Source organism: Garra rufa, chromosome 19 (assembly GCF_049309525.1).
Source record: "Garra rufa chromosome 19, GarRuf1.0, whole genome shotgun sequence".
Lineage (NCBI taxonomy): Eukaryota > Metazoa > Chordata > Actinopteri > Cypriniformes > Cyprinidae > Garra > Garra rufa.
In genome coordinates, this window is record NC_133379.1 from 21000283 (window position 1) to 21017640 (window position 17358).

General features: G+C 39.3%; 1 protein-coding gene and 1 pseudogene across 1 annotated transcript; both read right to left on the reverse strand.

Annotated features, from left to right (window-relative positions):
• Positions 1–2421: 2421 nt before the first annotated feature.
• LOC141291897 (odorant receptor 131-2-like) lies at positions 2422–3393 on the reverse strand. Its single transcript, XM_073823902.1, has one exon. It carries the CDS (start codon positions 3391–3393, stop codon positions 2422–2424), a length of 972 nt encoding a protein of 323 aa, XP_073680003.1.
• Positions 3394–7387: 3994 nt separating this feature from the next.
• Positions 7388–16963, reverse strand: LOC141291999 (odorant receptor 131-2-like; annotated as a pseudogene).
• Between the last annotated feature and the right edge of the window lie 395 nt (positions 16964–17358).

Here is a 17358-nt window from a genome sequence, read left to right on the forward strand (position 1 = left end):
GTGATGCTAGAGGCTGCAGTCTTTAGCTTCCATGTTAGTGTGCCTGCATACCAGGAGTTGGAAACAACAATTCGAGTAGGACGGGAGTTATATTGATGGTGTGACCTAGATTGAAGTAAGTTTTTCACGGGGGTGAGTTTAACGGAGGCCAGCTAGTAAGAGCTGTGTGGGTAAGCCTCACTTCCCTGATCTCACACTTATCTCAACTGACACTAGAGGCTGCAGACTTGAGTGAACCTTGTTAGTGCATCCACTTCCCATGCTGGAAACTGCAGTTCGAAACTCACTTGTTATTGCACCTGCCTCCCATGTCGGAAAGGACATTTCATACAGAACGGGAGTTACATTGCTGCCATGACCCAGATAAAAGTGAGTTTTCGGAGTGAGTGAGTGTAACGGAGGCTGTGTGGGTAAGCCTCATTTCCCCTTATCTCAAGAAGCACATTAGCAACTGACACTAGAGGCTGCGGTCTTTAGCTTCCTTGTTAGTGCTCCTGCCTCCCGTGCCAGAAACACTGGTTTGAATCCTGCTTGGAGCGGGTCAAGTAGAACAAGAGGGGTTACACCATCATTTGCATCACATTTTTAAGGAGTGCTCATCTGCATGGGATAACTATAGCAGAGAAAGTCCCTTTACTACTGCTTCGCCTGTACACAGCGAGTTTGTGTCAAGTAGAAACGGGAGGTCACGTTGGTGCCGTGACCCGGTTTGAAATGATTCTCTGGTCAGCCAGCTTCTCATGATCTCCTGCTTAGCTAGCTTCAAACCTGGAGTCACCTGATTAATCTACTCTACCTTGGCCTTTCAGCCTTCAGGTTCCATCCTGGTCAAGCCCCAGTCTCCAGCCTTTCTGACTCAGTGGCGCTTTATTCTCTAGAGAACTAACCACTTACGCCTGACACTCATCAAGAACTGGACTGTCCCCCATCTTAAAGGGAACCCTGTGTATTAAGACCTGTATGGCTTAATTTACTGTAAACGATGTCTCTTACTAAAATATGTAATAGAAAAGAAAGATTTATGGTATTTTAAAAATCCACATTATTTTATACAAATTTTGGACTATGTGGGGCACCATTATTTTGATTACATAAAATAGTTGTACTCCGTGAGCTACTGGCACTATCAGTTGCTATTTTTACTGCAACACAACTCGGAATAAGCAACTTACTGATACTGAAACATGCTGATATGATGCCACATTGTGCGATTTTTAGTTGTAATTTTCAGTCGAAGGACAATAAGAGAAGCAATTTTAAATCTTCAATCAATCCTTTCCTAAAGATAAGAAGAGGAGAAAAGAATGGAAAGTTGCCTGTGGACGAATAAAACTTCATAAAGACCCACGTCTTTGTTCTCTCTACTTTAGCCCTGATGCCTTTAAGGCTTTTGACCTGTCCAAAATATGTAGAATACGATGTGGATTTTAAAAAAAAAAAAGTAAATTTTTTTGAATGGGTTTTCTACTACATATTTCAGTAAGATACAGCATTTACATTACATTAAGCCATACAAATCTTAATAATAATCTTAATACCCAGGGTTTCCTTTAATATCTTTAAAAAAATGATGATGCATTAAATTATCTTAAAACATTTTTATTTTTTCATGTTTATACACCAATTTATCAGATTTAAATGAATGGGCCTACACTATAGAATCCATGGTCTGACACTGCATAATGTTCACAGTCCCTATACAACCAAACGTATACATTAGCATTGTAAGTCCCTCTCTGTGCTACTATGTTTTCATAGGTCTGGGAGAAGCTGCTCTGTCTCTTACGTAAATGTACATGTAATACAATAATAGATATAATATATAAATAGAAGGGAAAATACCTTAAAAAGAAAGGACATGTTCATAGAATATACTGTGAGTAAGCTAGACAAAAAATAAATATTCAACAAATGAATGCTGAACTATTTTTAAGATCACTGTATATATTGTAATACACTACTTTTATTACACATGCTCAGAAGAGTGAATTATTTATATATGTATAAAATCAACTATAAATTAATTTAGAAAATAAAAGTCAAAGTCTGAAGTGTACAAATGCATTTTAATGACTTTACATACAATCGTATATAGAATTTAATGAGGTGTTTACTGTTTTTTTTCTATGTTTTTTGTGTGTGTGCAAGAGACAATGTTTAATTTCAGCAACCAGGCATGTTGAAACTTTTCAAAAATGGCTTCTATATTAGAATATAAAAAAATAAATAAACAATTGAAAGCATAAGAACACACACACACACACTAAGATAACAGTCTTAAAAATATTTTTGGCAGGGAATAAGTTGATTTGAGAAATCTGAGAGTTTGGCAAACATGTTTATATATTGCAGTTATTATGATATTATGATTAAGGTTGCAAGCTATCTTTTTGACAGTTTGTGTATCATATTACCATATAGTTAATGTACATTGACAGAAGGCTTTACTTTTCCTGAACGATAGCAGAAAAAATATTTAAACAAGGGCCACACAGCTTCATCTCTCATACCGTAGATCAGAGGACTTAGGCAGCGTGGTAGGATAAGAATAAAAAGATAATTTATATATCTTAGATTTATGAAGAGAGAAGAGTTGCTTCCAGTCATCATGTATAGTGTTCTCTCTATTGTAGCATACAAGAAAGAGGTGAGACACAGTCCCAGTTGAATCAAGTGCAAAAGCACTGTTTTGAGGGCTTTCTTAGCAGAATCTTTATCAGAGGAAACAGACCTGGCTGTGATCATAATGCTAATATATGTAAAAATAATAACCCCTGCAACAGACACAAAATAAAGCACATCAAACGCTTGATGTTTATCCAGCTGCCATTTGAATAAATACAATTTTTCTAATGTGCAAAATATAATGCCAGCTAAATAATCAGGGTTGATAGTTAAGACTAAAAGAATGTCAATTATAATATTTATAGAACTAAGGAACCAGATGATTCCTAAGACAATTCCGGTCCTTTTTGGTGTGGCGATGTTGCAGTGTCTCAGAGGGAAGCAGATCGCCACGTACCGCTCCAGAGACATCAGTGCTAGCGTCAGAGGAGCGTTACGGAAAGTGCAGTAGGAGATAAAGACTAACAGAGTGCAGATGGACTTAGGTATTGGTAGGAAACAAAGAGCCACTAAATACATTATGGTTGTGACCAGCAAAAGTACAGAGTCATTCATAAGCATGTGGCCAAAAAGAATATAGCGTGGCGTCTCATGGAATATGCGCTTGCTACTTAGAGCAAAGAGCATCACACAGTTTACAACAAAGAAGAACAGAGATGTTAACACAGACAACACTGTTTTAGTACTGAGCCCAACATCCATTTCTTGATAAAAGATTTGTTGAAAAAAGAAAGACACGTCCCCAGTTGTGCCATTGGACCCCGCCATAAGCTGAAAGACAAGAAATAGAAAAACAAACTGATTTTTTTTTTTAAAAGGTACACCAATGCAATTTCATTTGAATTAAAAATGAATATGGTTAAATGTTTTAAACAGACCTCCTACACAAATGTGTCACCTTTCTTACTTTCAGTAAGTCAGACATTAAACTTCCATCTGCTCCACAAATTGCATTCTGCTCCTGAGCTTATATAGAAGTTACACCATGATCTTGTTATTGGGAGATACCACGTCTCTAATGAATAACAGCCAAGCCTTCATAACCAATCACATCTCAGCCTTGTTGTTACTGAATTTGTGCAACAGTCAATCACTGTGTGGTTTGTGGATTCTACAGAAATAAAGTAAATAAGTGCAATAAACTGAATCCAACCTGTCACTAAACTGTTGAAAATTAATGTTTGATGGCAAACATTGAAGATTAGCCAATAGACTGTTGATTCATTGAATGATATAATCTTCTCCACTGACATTAATTAGAAAAACTGGCCTTTCTTTATCTGCGTACCATAGCACTGTTTTGTTTTTTGCCAACGCTTTCAAGTGGCTTTGGTTAAAGATGGTTTGGACTCATCATGGTTTGGTCAGTTATCCGGATGTGCGGTTATATTGGAGATACTTGGATGTAAACAAAAAGCATTGATTGTATGGTTAATGTACTACTGAATTTGTTGTTCTGCTAATTTATGCTGTCTAAACCATAAAAAAAAAACATGTGGAGACTGCTAAATCACATAGAGGAACTTAGTAAGCAGAAAAAAGCTAGATTTTGACAAACTAAAGTCAATAGGTGGTAAAGATATGTGCAAGAAGTATTAATTAAGATTTTAGCGTAATATTTCAGCTTCTTGACTGGAAATGATAAGAACAAGCACAAATGTGGTCAAGATTTTTGCCCTGGAAATTCTGGTTTAGTTTAGCCAACCACATGTAAACACTTAAACCGTGACTACATCAGACGTGACTAAAGATTATAAAAATCATGATAATCTGTAGTTTTGTCTACACTAGATGCAGCGCCATGCAAATGGTAAACCGGTGTGGATTGTTTTTTATTGGCATTCTTTAATGTCTTTAAATAATGTACATGAGTTCTGATAACACTTTTTTGTTTTATTTTTTAAGAGTGCGTATGTGTGAAAAATGACAGAACCAATAAACGTAATGTTTTTGAACAAAGCGGGTGAAAGAATGAATGTAGCACTGGTTCCCCATGTATAAACGCAACTGGCACCATCTTGCATCTCAGTTAATGTTAATGTTAAAATGCCTTAGATAGCTTATGAAATACAGTGCTTTGCGAAAGTATTCATACCCCTTTCATTTCTGTCATGTTTTGTTATGTTGCTGTCTTATGTTAAACTGTTTTAAATTACTTCTTTTCCACATCCATCTACACTCCATACACCATAATGGCAAAGCAAAAAACAGAACTGTCACAACTTCATAAAAACTGATATAAGTACATTGCATAAGTATTCATACCCTTAACTCAGTTATTTGCTGAAGCTCCTTTACAGCCTTTTTGGGCCTTTTACAAGTCTTTCTGGGTATGATGCAACAAGATTTGCACATCAACATTCGGCAATTATCTGCCTTTCTTCACCTCTCAAGCTCTGTCTGCTTGGATGGGGTCTGGCAGACATTTTCAGCTTTCTCCAGAAATGTTTGATTGGGTTCAAGCCCAGGCTCTTCCTGGTCCACTCAAAGACATTAACAGAGTTGTCTATAAGCCACTCTTGCTGTGTGCTTAGGTTCATTGTCCTGTTGGAAGAATGAATCTTCTGCCCATTCTGCATATATTATCATGGAGCTCAACTAGAGTGACCATCAGGTTCATGCTCACCACTCTAGCCAAGGTCCTTCTTCATCACTTGCTCAGTTTGGCCAGGAGGCCAGCTCTAGGAAGAGTCCTGGTTGTTTTAAACTTGTTCCATTAAGGGTAACGGAGACTATATGATTCTGTGAACCTTCAATGCAGCAGATTTTTTTCTGAACTCTTCCCCAGATGTGTGGCTTGATGCAGTTCTGTCTCTGATCTCTACAGGAGTTTTTTTTTTCTTTACCTCAGGGATTGGTTTCTGCTCTGATATGGATTTTCAGCAAATCAGTTAGATCTTTTGTTAAGACGTGTACCTTTATACATCATACCCATTCGATTGAATTTGCCACAGGTTAGTTAACTTCATTCAAAGTGTAGTAACTTCTACAAGAAATATAAATGCTCCTGGGCTAAAGTTCAACTGTCCCAGATAAGGTTATGAATACTTATGCAATGGAATCATTTAGGTTTGTATTTTTAATAAATTTACAAAGATGTTAAAAACCTGTTTTTACTTTGCCATTATGGTGTATGGAGTGTACATTTATGTGGAAAAAAAGGTATTTAAAGCAGTTTAACATAAGGCAGGAACATAAAATGTAAAAAAAATAAAATAATAAAGGGGTATGAATACTTTCACAAGACATTATAATGTTACTCCATTACTGTTGTAGCGTTTGTTGTTGCTTTGGCTGAATGTTTTACATTTTAATGGACACTTTTTTATTATTATTATTATACAGGTAAAATAATAAAAGTTTTGTTAGGCAGGTAAACACAGAGGTAAGGATTAACCTACATTTTGAAAGCTTTATTATAGTTATTGTACTTTAGAATTAACAAGTTAAGAACATTTAGCCTATTTATATCTAAACCAAATTGCCCAGATTACATGAGAATCTATATTCAAAAGGAAAACACATTAAAGAGGCAACAAATTGAAAGTATACAAGGTTGTGCAGAGAATATTTTGTGAGTAAGCTCAAAATTCCTAAATATTCAACAAATTAGTGCTAAACTTTTTTAAGGATCATATATGTTAAAAATATGACACACTGCTTTTATTACAAAGATAAACTCAGATTTGAGTAGGTTATTTATATATGATCAACTACACATATGTGTAGTTTATAGATACAAAAAGCCTAAAAAAGTCTTGCTTGAACAATGTACAAGTGCATAAAAGAGACTGTGCATGTTTTATAAAGATTGTATAAAATTTGATCAAGAATTCTTGTGAGCTGTTAAGTGTTTTTATGGCACTCCTATATATGTTTTTTTTTTTTATTATTTTTTCCTTGTGCAGCCAGGCATGCTGAAACTTGTCAACAAACACTTCTATTGTCATGATCGGGGCTGTGGGTCTTCCCTCAGCCACCTGGGGTCGCTGTTTTCCCTTCCCTGCACTGCACTTCCCTGAGCGTTCAATTGTCCTGATTATGTCACCTGTCATTCCCCAGCTGTTCACAATCACCAGTGTCTTTATAATCCCACACTTCCACTACCCTGGTGAGTCTGCATTGTTTTCATAGTGCCCGTTCCTGATGGTTTGTCTCTGTTCTCTTTGCTCCAGTCTAGATCCTGTTTGTTGTGCCGTGTTGGCCTTTGTTTTGTTTGTTTATTTGTGTTTAATTAAAATATATTTCTTACCCGCTTTTGGACCCAGACCTCCCTTACTCACCCGTGACATCTATATGATAGAATATGAAAAAAAAAAAGAATAAAATATAAATCAAATATAAAAAAATATATGTTAAATTATGCACATACTATATCACTGACACTTTCAACAATCGTAAAAATATTGACTGAGAATAAGTACTTTAAAGTTCTTAGTTTTAAGAATTGCTTGAGGGCAATAACAATTTAAAACAACAAGGACCCAAAACCTGTTTATCACCGTGTCATATTTTAGAGTGAGCTTTAATGCATTTGTATGCAGTATTAGTCCACAGTACTTTTGTGACATTTGAAAGATTTTTTATAATTAACATAGTTATATAATTTAAATATTATGCATTTATATAACAATATTTTATAAAATTGTATATAATAAAAACAATAGGAATATATTTATATATAAACCAATTAAACTTTATAATTTAATGAACATCCGCTCAATATTAACATTTGTGTATCATATTACTATTTTACTTCCTTTCATACCATACAATGTATAATAGCAGAGGGCCTTACTTTGCCTGAACAATAGCAGAAAAAATATTTAAATAAGGGCCACACGGCTTCATCTCTCATACCGTAGATCAGAGGACTCAGGCAGCGTGGTAGAATAAGAACAATAAGATCATTTAAATATCTTAGATTTATGAAGAGAGAAGAGCCGCTTCCAATCACTGTGTATAGTGTTCTCTCTATTGTAGCATACAGGAAAGAGGTGAGACACAGTCCCAGCTGAATCAAGTGCAACAGCACTGTTTTAAGGGCTTTCTTAGCAGAATCTTTATCAGAGGAAACAGACCTGGCTGTGATCATAATGCTAAATTATATGTAAAAATAATAATCAATGCGACAGACACAAAAGAAAGCACATCAAACCCTTGAGATTTATCTATCTGCCATTTGGCTATAAACAATTTCTCTAGCGTGCAGAATGCAATATCTGCTAAATATTTGGGGTTGACAATTAAAGAAAGAATAATGTCGGCTAAAATGTTTATAGAACTAAGCAGCCAGATGATTCCTATGGCAATTCCAGTCCTTTTTGGTGTGGCGATGTTGCAGTGTCTCAGAGGGAAGCAGATCGCCACGTACCGCTCCAGAGACATCAGTGCTAGCATCAGAGGAGCGTTAAAGAAAGTACAGTATGATATAAAAACTAACAGAGTGCAAACAGATTTAGGTATTGGAAGAAAACAGAGAGCTAGTGTATACATAACAGTTGTGATCAGCAAAAGCACAGAGTCATTCATAAGCATGTGGCCAAAAAGAATATAACGCGGCGTCTCATAGAATATGCGCTTGCTTCTCAGAGCAAAGAGCATCACACAGTTTACAACAAAGAAGAACAGATGTTAACTGTAACAGATCGTCAGAGGCGTGTGGATCCATTTGCAGCTTTATTTCGTAGTCACAACAGAGTGGGTCAAACAACGGCAAACAGGGTCCACAAAGAGAATACAAACTCATTAACAGTAGGCAGGCGAGGTTCAGGGGCAGGCGGCAATACAGCAAATCCAATAAACAGTCCAGATCCAAAAAACACACAGAGAAGGGTCACAAAACGGGAAACAGTCCAAGGTCGGTTACGAAAGATCAATACTAGGATAAAGAAACGCTCAGAAATGACAGCCGTGGCAAATCAAGACTTCGCAGAGAGGTGTTGTGTGTGTGTGTGTGTGTGTGTGTGTGTGTTATATACTATGTGTGTAATGAGGTGCAGGTGTGTGTGGGGTGTGTCAGTCCCAGTTATAAGGGATTATGTGAAATGAAGTCCGAATGAGACCGAATTAGTACTCTGGCGAGGGTTCCCTCTGGTGGTGCCCTCCCCCTGCGAGCGGCTCCTGACGTGAGGAAGCGCACGGCGCCGGGGCCTACCTCGAGGTCGAGGGGCCGGTTTCTCCGGGAACCTCCGCTGAAACTTATCAGTGAGGGAAGGGTCGAGGATATCTCCTGTGTTGACCCAGGAGCGTTCTTCCGGACCGCACCCCTCCCAATCGACCAGGTACTGAAGTGTGCCACCCCGGCACCTCGAATCCAGGAATTCATGTACCTGATAGGCTTCCTCGCCGTAGACCAGGAAGGGGGAGGTCTGTGAATCAGCTTCCCGACGCCTCCCCAGGACCCCCAGCGGGTTTCTGCAATGACATGTGAAAAGTGGGAGAGATACGATAATTAGCAGGTAAAGCAAGACGAAAGGATAATGGAGTTATTTGTCTAGTGATTTGGAATGGACCAACATACCTGGGGCTGAGTTTTCTGCATGGAAGTTTTAGTCGTAGATCACGGGTAGACAGCCAGACCCATTGACCAGGAGCATAGCCGGGACCTGGGCTATGATGCAAGTTGGCATTCTGGGTTTGTCTTCTGACGGCATGTGAGAGGTGAGTATGAGCCTGGTTCCAAGTATCCTCGCTGCGATGTAGCCAGTCGGTAACTGAAGGTAGGTCGGATGGTTCGCCTGACCAGGGGAACATGGGGGGTTGGAAGCCGAGGATGCAGTGAAAAGGAGTGATGCCAGTGGAGGGTTTAACCAGAGAGTTTTGTGCATATTCGGCCCACATGAGATAACGGCTCCATTCAGATTGGTTATTGTGACAAAAGCTTCTGAGGAATTGTATAATCTCCTGGTTCAGGCGTTCAGTTTGTACGTTGGCTTGCGGGTGGTATCCTGAGGTTAGGCTGACCTTGACGTTTAACAACTTGAAGAAAGATGACCAGAGTCTGGAAGTGAATTGAGGTCCGCGGTCTGAAACAATGTCCTCCAGAAGGCCATAGAATCGAAAGACCTGGTTACAGAGTTGTTCGGCTGCTTCAAATGCAGATGGGAGTTTCGGAAGGGGGATGAGACGGCAAGCCTTGGAAAACCTGTTGACTATGGTAAAGATCACTGTGTTACCCTGAGAATTTGGTAGGTCGGTGATAAAATCTATGGCAATGTGAGACCAAGGTCGCTGAGGCAATGGTAATGGTTGCAACAGTCCTGCTGGAAGATGTTTGGAGGCTTTGGAGGCTTGACAGTTGGAACAGTTGTTGATGAAGTGGATGGACTCAGTAGCTAGGATTGGCCACCAGAAGCGATTCCGGAGCAGTTGGATGGTGGCATTGATGCCAGGGTGACCAGAACTGGGTACACTGCGGACTTGAGTGAGTACTCCTTCTCTAAGAGCTTCTGGTATGAACAGTTTCCTGGTGGGCACACTGGAGGAGGAGGTGTGTGCTGATTTGCGTTCTCAATCTTCCTGATTATATCCCCGTGGACGGGTGCCAACAAGAGCGTGAAAGGGAGTATTGGTTCTTGGTGTTCAGGATGGGTTGAGATCTCAGTCTGACGAGAAAGAGCGTCCGCCTTAGTGTTCTTGGTGCCGGGACGATAGGTGACGGTGAATTGAAATCTGGTGAAGAATAGAGCCCTTCTGGCCTGTCGGGGCTTGGGCCATTTGGCTGTTCTGAGGTATTCAGGATTTTTGTGATCTGTAAGTATAGTGAATGGGTGTTTTGCTCCCTCCAGCCAGTGCCGCCACTCCTCCAAGGTTAATTTCATAGCCAACAGCTCCCGATTACCCACGTCGTAGTTGCGTTCAGCTGGTGTCAACTTGCGGGAGAAAAAGGCACAAGGGTAAATTTTAGCTGGGTTACCATGTTGCTGGGAGAGTATAGCTCCAACTCCAGTGTTCGATGCGTCTACCTCCACGATGAAGGGTTGATTCGGATCTGGATGGCGGAGAATGGGTGCCGTGATGAACCGTTCTCGTAATTCATCAAAGGCTTGCTGAGCTTCAGGTTTCCAGTGTAATCATGACGTTTGACGTTTAGTCATGGCTGTTAGGGGTGCTGCCACTGAGCTGAAGTTTTGAATGAAGCGTCTGTAGAAATTAGCAAACCCCATGAAGCGCTGTAACTCCTTAAGGGTTTGGGGCTGAGGCCATTTTAGAACTGCCTCTACCTTCCTGTTGTCCATGGCGACTCCCTCCTGGCTGATGATGTATCCTAGGAAGGACGTTGATGTCTGATGGAACTCACATTTTTCTAGTTTGGCATAGAGCTGGAACTGGATGAGACGTCTGAGTACAGATCTGACGTGTTGGATGTGTTCAGGCATAGAGTTGGAATAAATCAGAATATCGTCTATGTACACGATAACCCATTTGTCTAGCATGTCTCAAAGACATCATTCATGAAAGCATGAAAGACAGATGGACTGTTGGACAATATGAAGGGCATGACCCGGTACTCATAGTGCCCATTAGTGGTCGAAAAGGCAGTCTTCCACTCATCACCTTCTCTGATACGAATTAGATTGTAAGCATTACGAAGATCCAATTTAGTATAATACTTGGCTTTGACGGAGTTGTTCTAGGGCTTCGGGGACTAGTGGTAATGGGTATCGAAATTTAACAGTTATCTCATTAAGCCCACGATAGTCAATACAGGGTTGGAGACTTCCATCTTTTTTTTTTCTTCACGAAGAAGAATCCTGCTGATGCCGGTGACGTGGATGGGCATATAAACCCTTTGGCTAGCTCCTCCTTTATGTAATTGCTCATAGCTTCTGACTCAGGTTGGGAGAGAGGAAAAATACGACCCCTAGGGGACGACTGACCTGGCAGTAGTTCAATGGTGTGGTCAACGGAGCAATGAGGTGGTAGTTGAGTCGCTTTCACCTTACTAAACGCCAGTTTTAGGTCCTGATAAACTGAAGGAAGTTTGGCGGTGTCGAGGTTGGTATCAGGAAGTGAGGGTGAATCATTTGAAATGGGTTGGATGGTTCATATACAATTGTTCTGGCAAAAGTCACTCCATTGAAGTAATTTTCCTTTTCTCCATGCAATGCGAGGGTCATGCTTACGTAGCCAGGGAAGTCCTAGGATGAGATTGTGGTGAGCCGACTGAATGGTGTAGAACTGGATGGATTCCTTATGAAGAGCCCTGACATGCATCTGGATCACTTCTGTGATGTTCCGCACCTTCCCCTCTCTGAGGGGTCTGCCGTCTAGCGCCTCCACTGTCAAAGGAAGGAAAGATTGGGTGAGAGAGATGTTATGCTGACGAGCAAAGTAAGTAGAAATGAAGTTCCCTGCAGCGCCGGAATCAATCAATGCAGTAGTTTGAATGATCTGATTCATGATACACAGGGTTACTGGTAATTGAATGGTTAAAGCACTATTTACACTCAACGCACAAGTCAGTCTAATGGGGCAGGTGGACTTGACATGACCAGTTTGACCACAGTAGAGACAAAGGTGATTTTGCATACGTCTCTCTCTTTCCTCTGAGGTAAGATGGGTGGTGCCGATCTGTATGGGTTCAGGAGAAATGGGTACTTCAGGAAAAGATTGGGTTGTGGTTCGTGGTGAGCAACGAGTGCGGATGAGGTTGTCGACCTGGATGGCTAACGATGAAGTTACTAAGTGAACGACCCTCGTCACGGCATGCCAACTCCGACTGGAGCTCCTGATTGAGTCCTCGACGAAAGAGTAATTTTAATGTGTCCTCAACCCACGTAGTTTGAGCGGCAAGGGTACGGAAGGTTAAAGCATAATCTGCTGCAGTCCTCTTTCCCTGAGAGAGATTTAACAGCTCCTCACCGGCGCTTCTTCCTCCAGCTGGATGTTCAAAGACTTCGCGAAAATGTTGCAAGAATTCCTCAAAAGTGGCATGAGTGGGAGTGTCGGCCCTCCATACTGCAGTCGCCCAGTCTAAAGCCCTCCTGGTTAACAGCGAACAGACAAACGCTACACAACTAGAGTCCGTAGGATATAAAGCGGGTTGTTGGTTTACAAATAGCGAACATTGAAGCAGAAAGCCCTAACATTTGGTGGGATCTCCGTTGAATTTCTCTGGAAAAGTGAGTCGAGGGCTGATGGAGGCCGGTGAATCCTTGACCGTCGAAGCAGCTGGAGCAGGAGGCGGCGGGCTGGGCGCGGGGGCTGCCGTAGATGACGCGATCTGTAGGCCCTGCAGCGCTTTCACAAGCTCCTCGGTCAAGTTCGTTAAGCGGGTGAGCTGGTGGTGGTGCAGTGCGAGCTGGGTGGCTTGAGCAGAAAGCTCAGATGAAAGTTGGGCTACCGCTGCTGGATCACTGTCCGGCAAAGTCTTCTATAACAGATCGTCAGAGGCATGTGGATCCATTTGCAGCTTTATTTTGTAGTCACAACAGAGTGGGTCAAACAACGGCAAACAGGGTCCACGAAGGGAATACAAACTCATAAACAGTAGGCTGGCAAGGTTCAGGGGCAGGCGGCAATACAGCAAATCCAATAAACAGTCCAGATCCAAAAAACACACAGAGAAGGTTCATAAAACAGGAAACAGTCCAAGGTCGGTAACGAAAGATCAATACTAGGATAAAGAAATGCTCAGAAATGACAGCCGTGGCAAATCAAGACTTCGCAGAGAGGTGTTGTGTGTGTGTGTGTGTGTGTACCTGGTATTCATCACGTTGTGGGGACCAAATGTCCCCACAAGGATAGGAATACCAGTAGATTTTGACCTTGTGGGGACATTTCTCAGGTCCCCATGAGGAAACAGGTTTATAAATCATGCACAATGAGGTTTTTTGAGGAAGTAAAAGTTTGCACAATCTCCTGTGAGGGCTAGGTTTAGGTGTAGGGTAGGTGTAGTAGGGCGATAGAAAATACGGTTTGTACAGTATAAAAACCATTACGCCTATGGAATGTCCCCATAAAACATGTAAACCAGTGTGTGTGTGTGTGTGTGTGTGTGTGTGTGTTATAACTGTGTGTGTAATGAGGTGCAGGTGTGTGTGTGGGGTGTGTCAGTCCCAGGTATGAGGGATTATGGGAAATGAAGTCCGAATGAGACCGAAATTAGTACTCTGGTGGTGCGGAGGAGGTGGTGCGGAAGCCTCCTCTGTAACATTAACACAGTCACTGCAGTTTCAGTACTGGTGGCAGCATCCATATCCAGCTTAAAGACTTGCTGATGAGTGAAAGACACATCTCCAGTTGTGCCATGGATCCCGCCATAAGCTGAAAGACAAGAAATAATACTGATGAGAACAGTGTAAATCATGAAGTTAGTCTCATGATCCTACCTAAAAAATGTTTCTGTCATTCAGTTTTGTGAATTAGAGATTAATTAAAAGTTTGCAAGACATAACAGACCTCAGACACAAATGTGTTGCCCTTCTGCTGTGAATATGTCGGACATCAGCCTTCTATCTGCTCCAGAATGTGGTCTTATATAGCTGTAAGAGTATGAGAGGGATGGAACGAATTAGAGATTGAAAAAAAGTGTTTGTGGGTGGGGGTTGTAATTCTTAGAGTGACATACAGTGGGATTTTAAAGTAAAAATGTATGTAATATAATACAATATTATAAGAGTGAACTGAAAATGTACATGAATTTTAGAATGTCTTATTACGGTTAAAGGCAAAAGTTTACATACTCCTTGCAGAATCTGCAAAATGTTCATTATTTGACCAAAATAAGAGGGATTATACAAAATGCATGTTATTTTTTATTTAGTCCTGACCTGAATAAGATATTTCATACATATATTTTTTACACATAGTTCACAAGAGAAAATAATAGTTGAATTTATAAAAATGACTGTTCAAAAGTTTACATACACTTGATTCTTAATACTCTTTTGTTATCTGAATAATCCACAGCTGTTTTTTTTGTTGTTTTGTTTTTTGTGATAGTTGTTCATGAGTCCCTGAACAGTTAAACTGCTGGCTGTTTTTCACAAAAATCCTTCAGGTCTGACAAATTCTTTGGTTTTTCAGCATGTTAGCATGTTACAGAAGGTTCAAACGCTCACTGATGCTTCAGAAGGAAAAATTATGCATTAAGAGCCAGGGGTGAAAACTTTTGAATGGAATGAGGAACCCTTCAGAAGCTACAGAAGTTACTGTTGTTCCCCAGAAAACAAAATAAGTTCATATTACCCTGATCTTCAAACTCAAAAATCTTTCCCTCCTCGGCTTAATGCACTGTGTTTCTTTCTGAAGCATCAGTGAGCGTTTGAACCTTCTGTAATAGTTGCATATGAGTCCCTCAGTTGTCCTCAGTGTGAAAAGATGGATCTCAAAATCATACAGTCATTGTTGGAAAGGAGTCAAATACTGTAAAGGACTTTTCTGAAGAACAGGTGGCAGTTTAACTGCTCATGATCGACTATCACTAAAAAAACACAGCTGTGGATAACAACACAGTATTAAGAGTCAAGTGTGTTTTAACTTTTGAACAGGGTCATTTTTTATAAATTTCACTATTATTTTCTATTGTGGACTATATGTAAACATCTTTTATGTGAAATATCTTATTCAGGTCAGTACTAAATTAAAAAACATGCATTTTGTATGATCCCTCTTATTTTGGTAAAATAATTAACATTTTGAGGATTACGTGAGGTGTATGTAAACTTTTAAATTCAACTGTGGTTTTACTATGGTTTTAGACATTATATATGCAATACTTCTACAGCATTTATTAATCTTAGTTGATTTTAATTTGTGGATTTACTAATGCATTATTAAAATAACAAATTATGTTTGTTAACATTAGTTAATGCACTGTGAACTAACATGAACAAACAATGAATGACTGTATTTATATTACCTAACATTAACAAAGATTAATAAATAGTCTAATAAATGTATTGTTCTTTGTTCATATTAGTCAATATATTAACTAATTGTAACAAATGACCTCTTACTGTAAAGTGTTACCATTATTTAGCTAAACTCTATATTGAAAATATAGAAGCACAGACAACTATTTAGGCAGAGCTGAGAGAAGTCTGTCTTAAACTGCTCCCTGATCTCCTCATTATGACAAGTATGAATAATGTATGATCAGTCTGTCTATCAAGTGTGTTGTGTTTGTGAAAACATGGCTTCCTAGGGGATATAAGCCTCTGTGTACATGAAGCAGTCTTCCCTGTGAGCATACGAAAACAGAGACACACAAATCAAAGATTAAACATGTATAAACAACCAGTGGCCAGTTGTTTGTATACCATATCCATAAACTGTAGCTCAGTGGTCCTTTTTCAGCAGGCCCATATAGACCCATATACTTTAGATTCATATATGCTTTCAGTTTTACGTACTATTTGGTAACAATTAGCAATACAATTACAATATGTCTTACTTTTTTGTTAACATTAGATAATAAACAACTTCACTCAAAAATAAAGATCTAGATGTAGATGAGTTTGTTTCTTCATCTGAACCGATTTAAAGAAATGTCGCATTGCATTCCTTGCTCACTAATAAATCATTTGCAGTGAATGAGCGCCATCAGAATGAGAGTCCAAACAGCTGATTAAAATATCTCAATAATCTGCAAGCAATCCAAATGACTCTAGTTCATCAGTTAACATTTTTTTAGGTTAAAAACAGTGAATTTGCAATGAAATCCTGTATTTGTAACTGTATTAAATGTGTATTTGTAATTAAGTCCTGTAACATTGCTTTCTCCAGTGAAAAAGTGGATTTTGATGTGAGAGGACAACTGGAGGAAGCGTCACTATGGATTGTGGATTTACATTTTGGCCAGAAGAAACCGTTTAAAGTAAAAACACTTTAACAATGGATTTGTTTATGAAAACACACAGTTTTTCACTTATAGGACATTATTGATGGACTAGAGTCATGTGCATTACTTGTGGTTTATTGTAATGTTTTTATCAGCAGTTTGGACATCATTCTGATGGCACCCATTCACTGCAGATGATCCACTGATGAAGAAGTGATGTAATGCTAAATTTCTACAAATCTGTTTTGATGAAGAAACAAACTCATCTACATCTTGGATGGCCTGATGGTCAATACATATTCAGCAAATTTAATTTTTGAATGAATACTTTTAATACATCTATTTGTTAGTTGATGTGAAGTGAAATTAACAGCCACCAGTGAAGGCCCTTGCTGTAGCTAGTTAGGATAGTTAGGTTAAGTTTATCCAGTTACTACTAAACATTGACATATCAAGGGAATTACCTGTAATTTTTCTTAATTGGCACTTGACCTCAGTAAAAAGACTGTCTCTGAAGAGAAGCCTTGTTTTTCCACTACATGATGACATGTGTCATGGGCTGCCTTAGGTCTGAAATAGTAGAACATTTTTAATAATTAATGACTTTTAATGAGATGGCTTTTAATGTTGATCTTAGGGGTGTTCTTGCTGCTCTCTTGTGTCTCTTTACTTAAATGTTTACTTAAAGATAGTCTGTCCATCATCATCACTATCATCATGACATTGTGATAATTAACGTGTTATTTAACCTTGGGAACATTCCATACAGTACATGTCAAACAATTAAAATACTGCAACGGTTTCACAATTCCAACTCACTATTGAACTCATACTCAGTTAACTTTATCAAAACACTATTTCTACAGAATGAAAGAAATGAAAAGTTTTACTTTTAACACGCATTGTAGTGTTGACTTTATTTCTCAAAGTCCTTCAAACATAGT

Bases quoted from the DNA above. Each gene is read 5' to 3' on its own strand.
- LOC141291897 (XM_073823902.1), bottom strand. From the start codon at position 3,393: ATGGCGGGGTCCAATGGCACAACTGGGGACGTGTCTTTCTTTTTTCAA.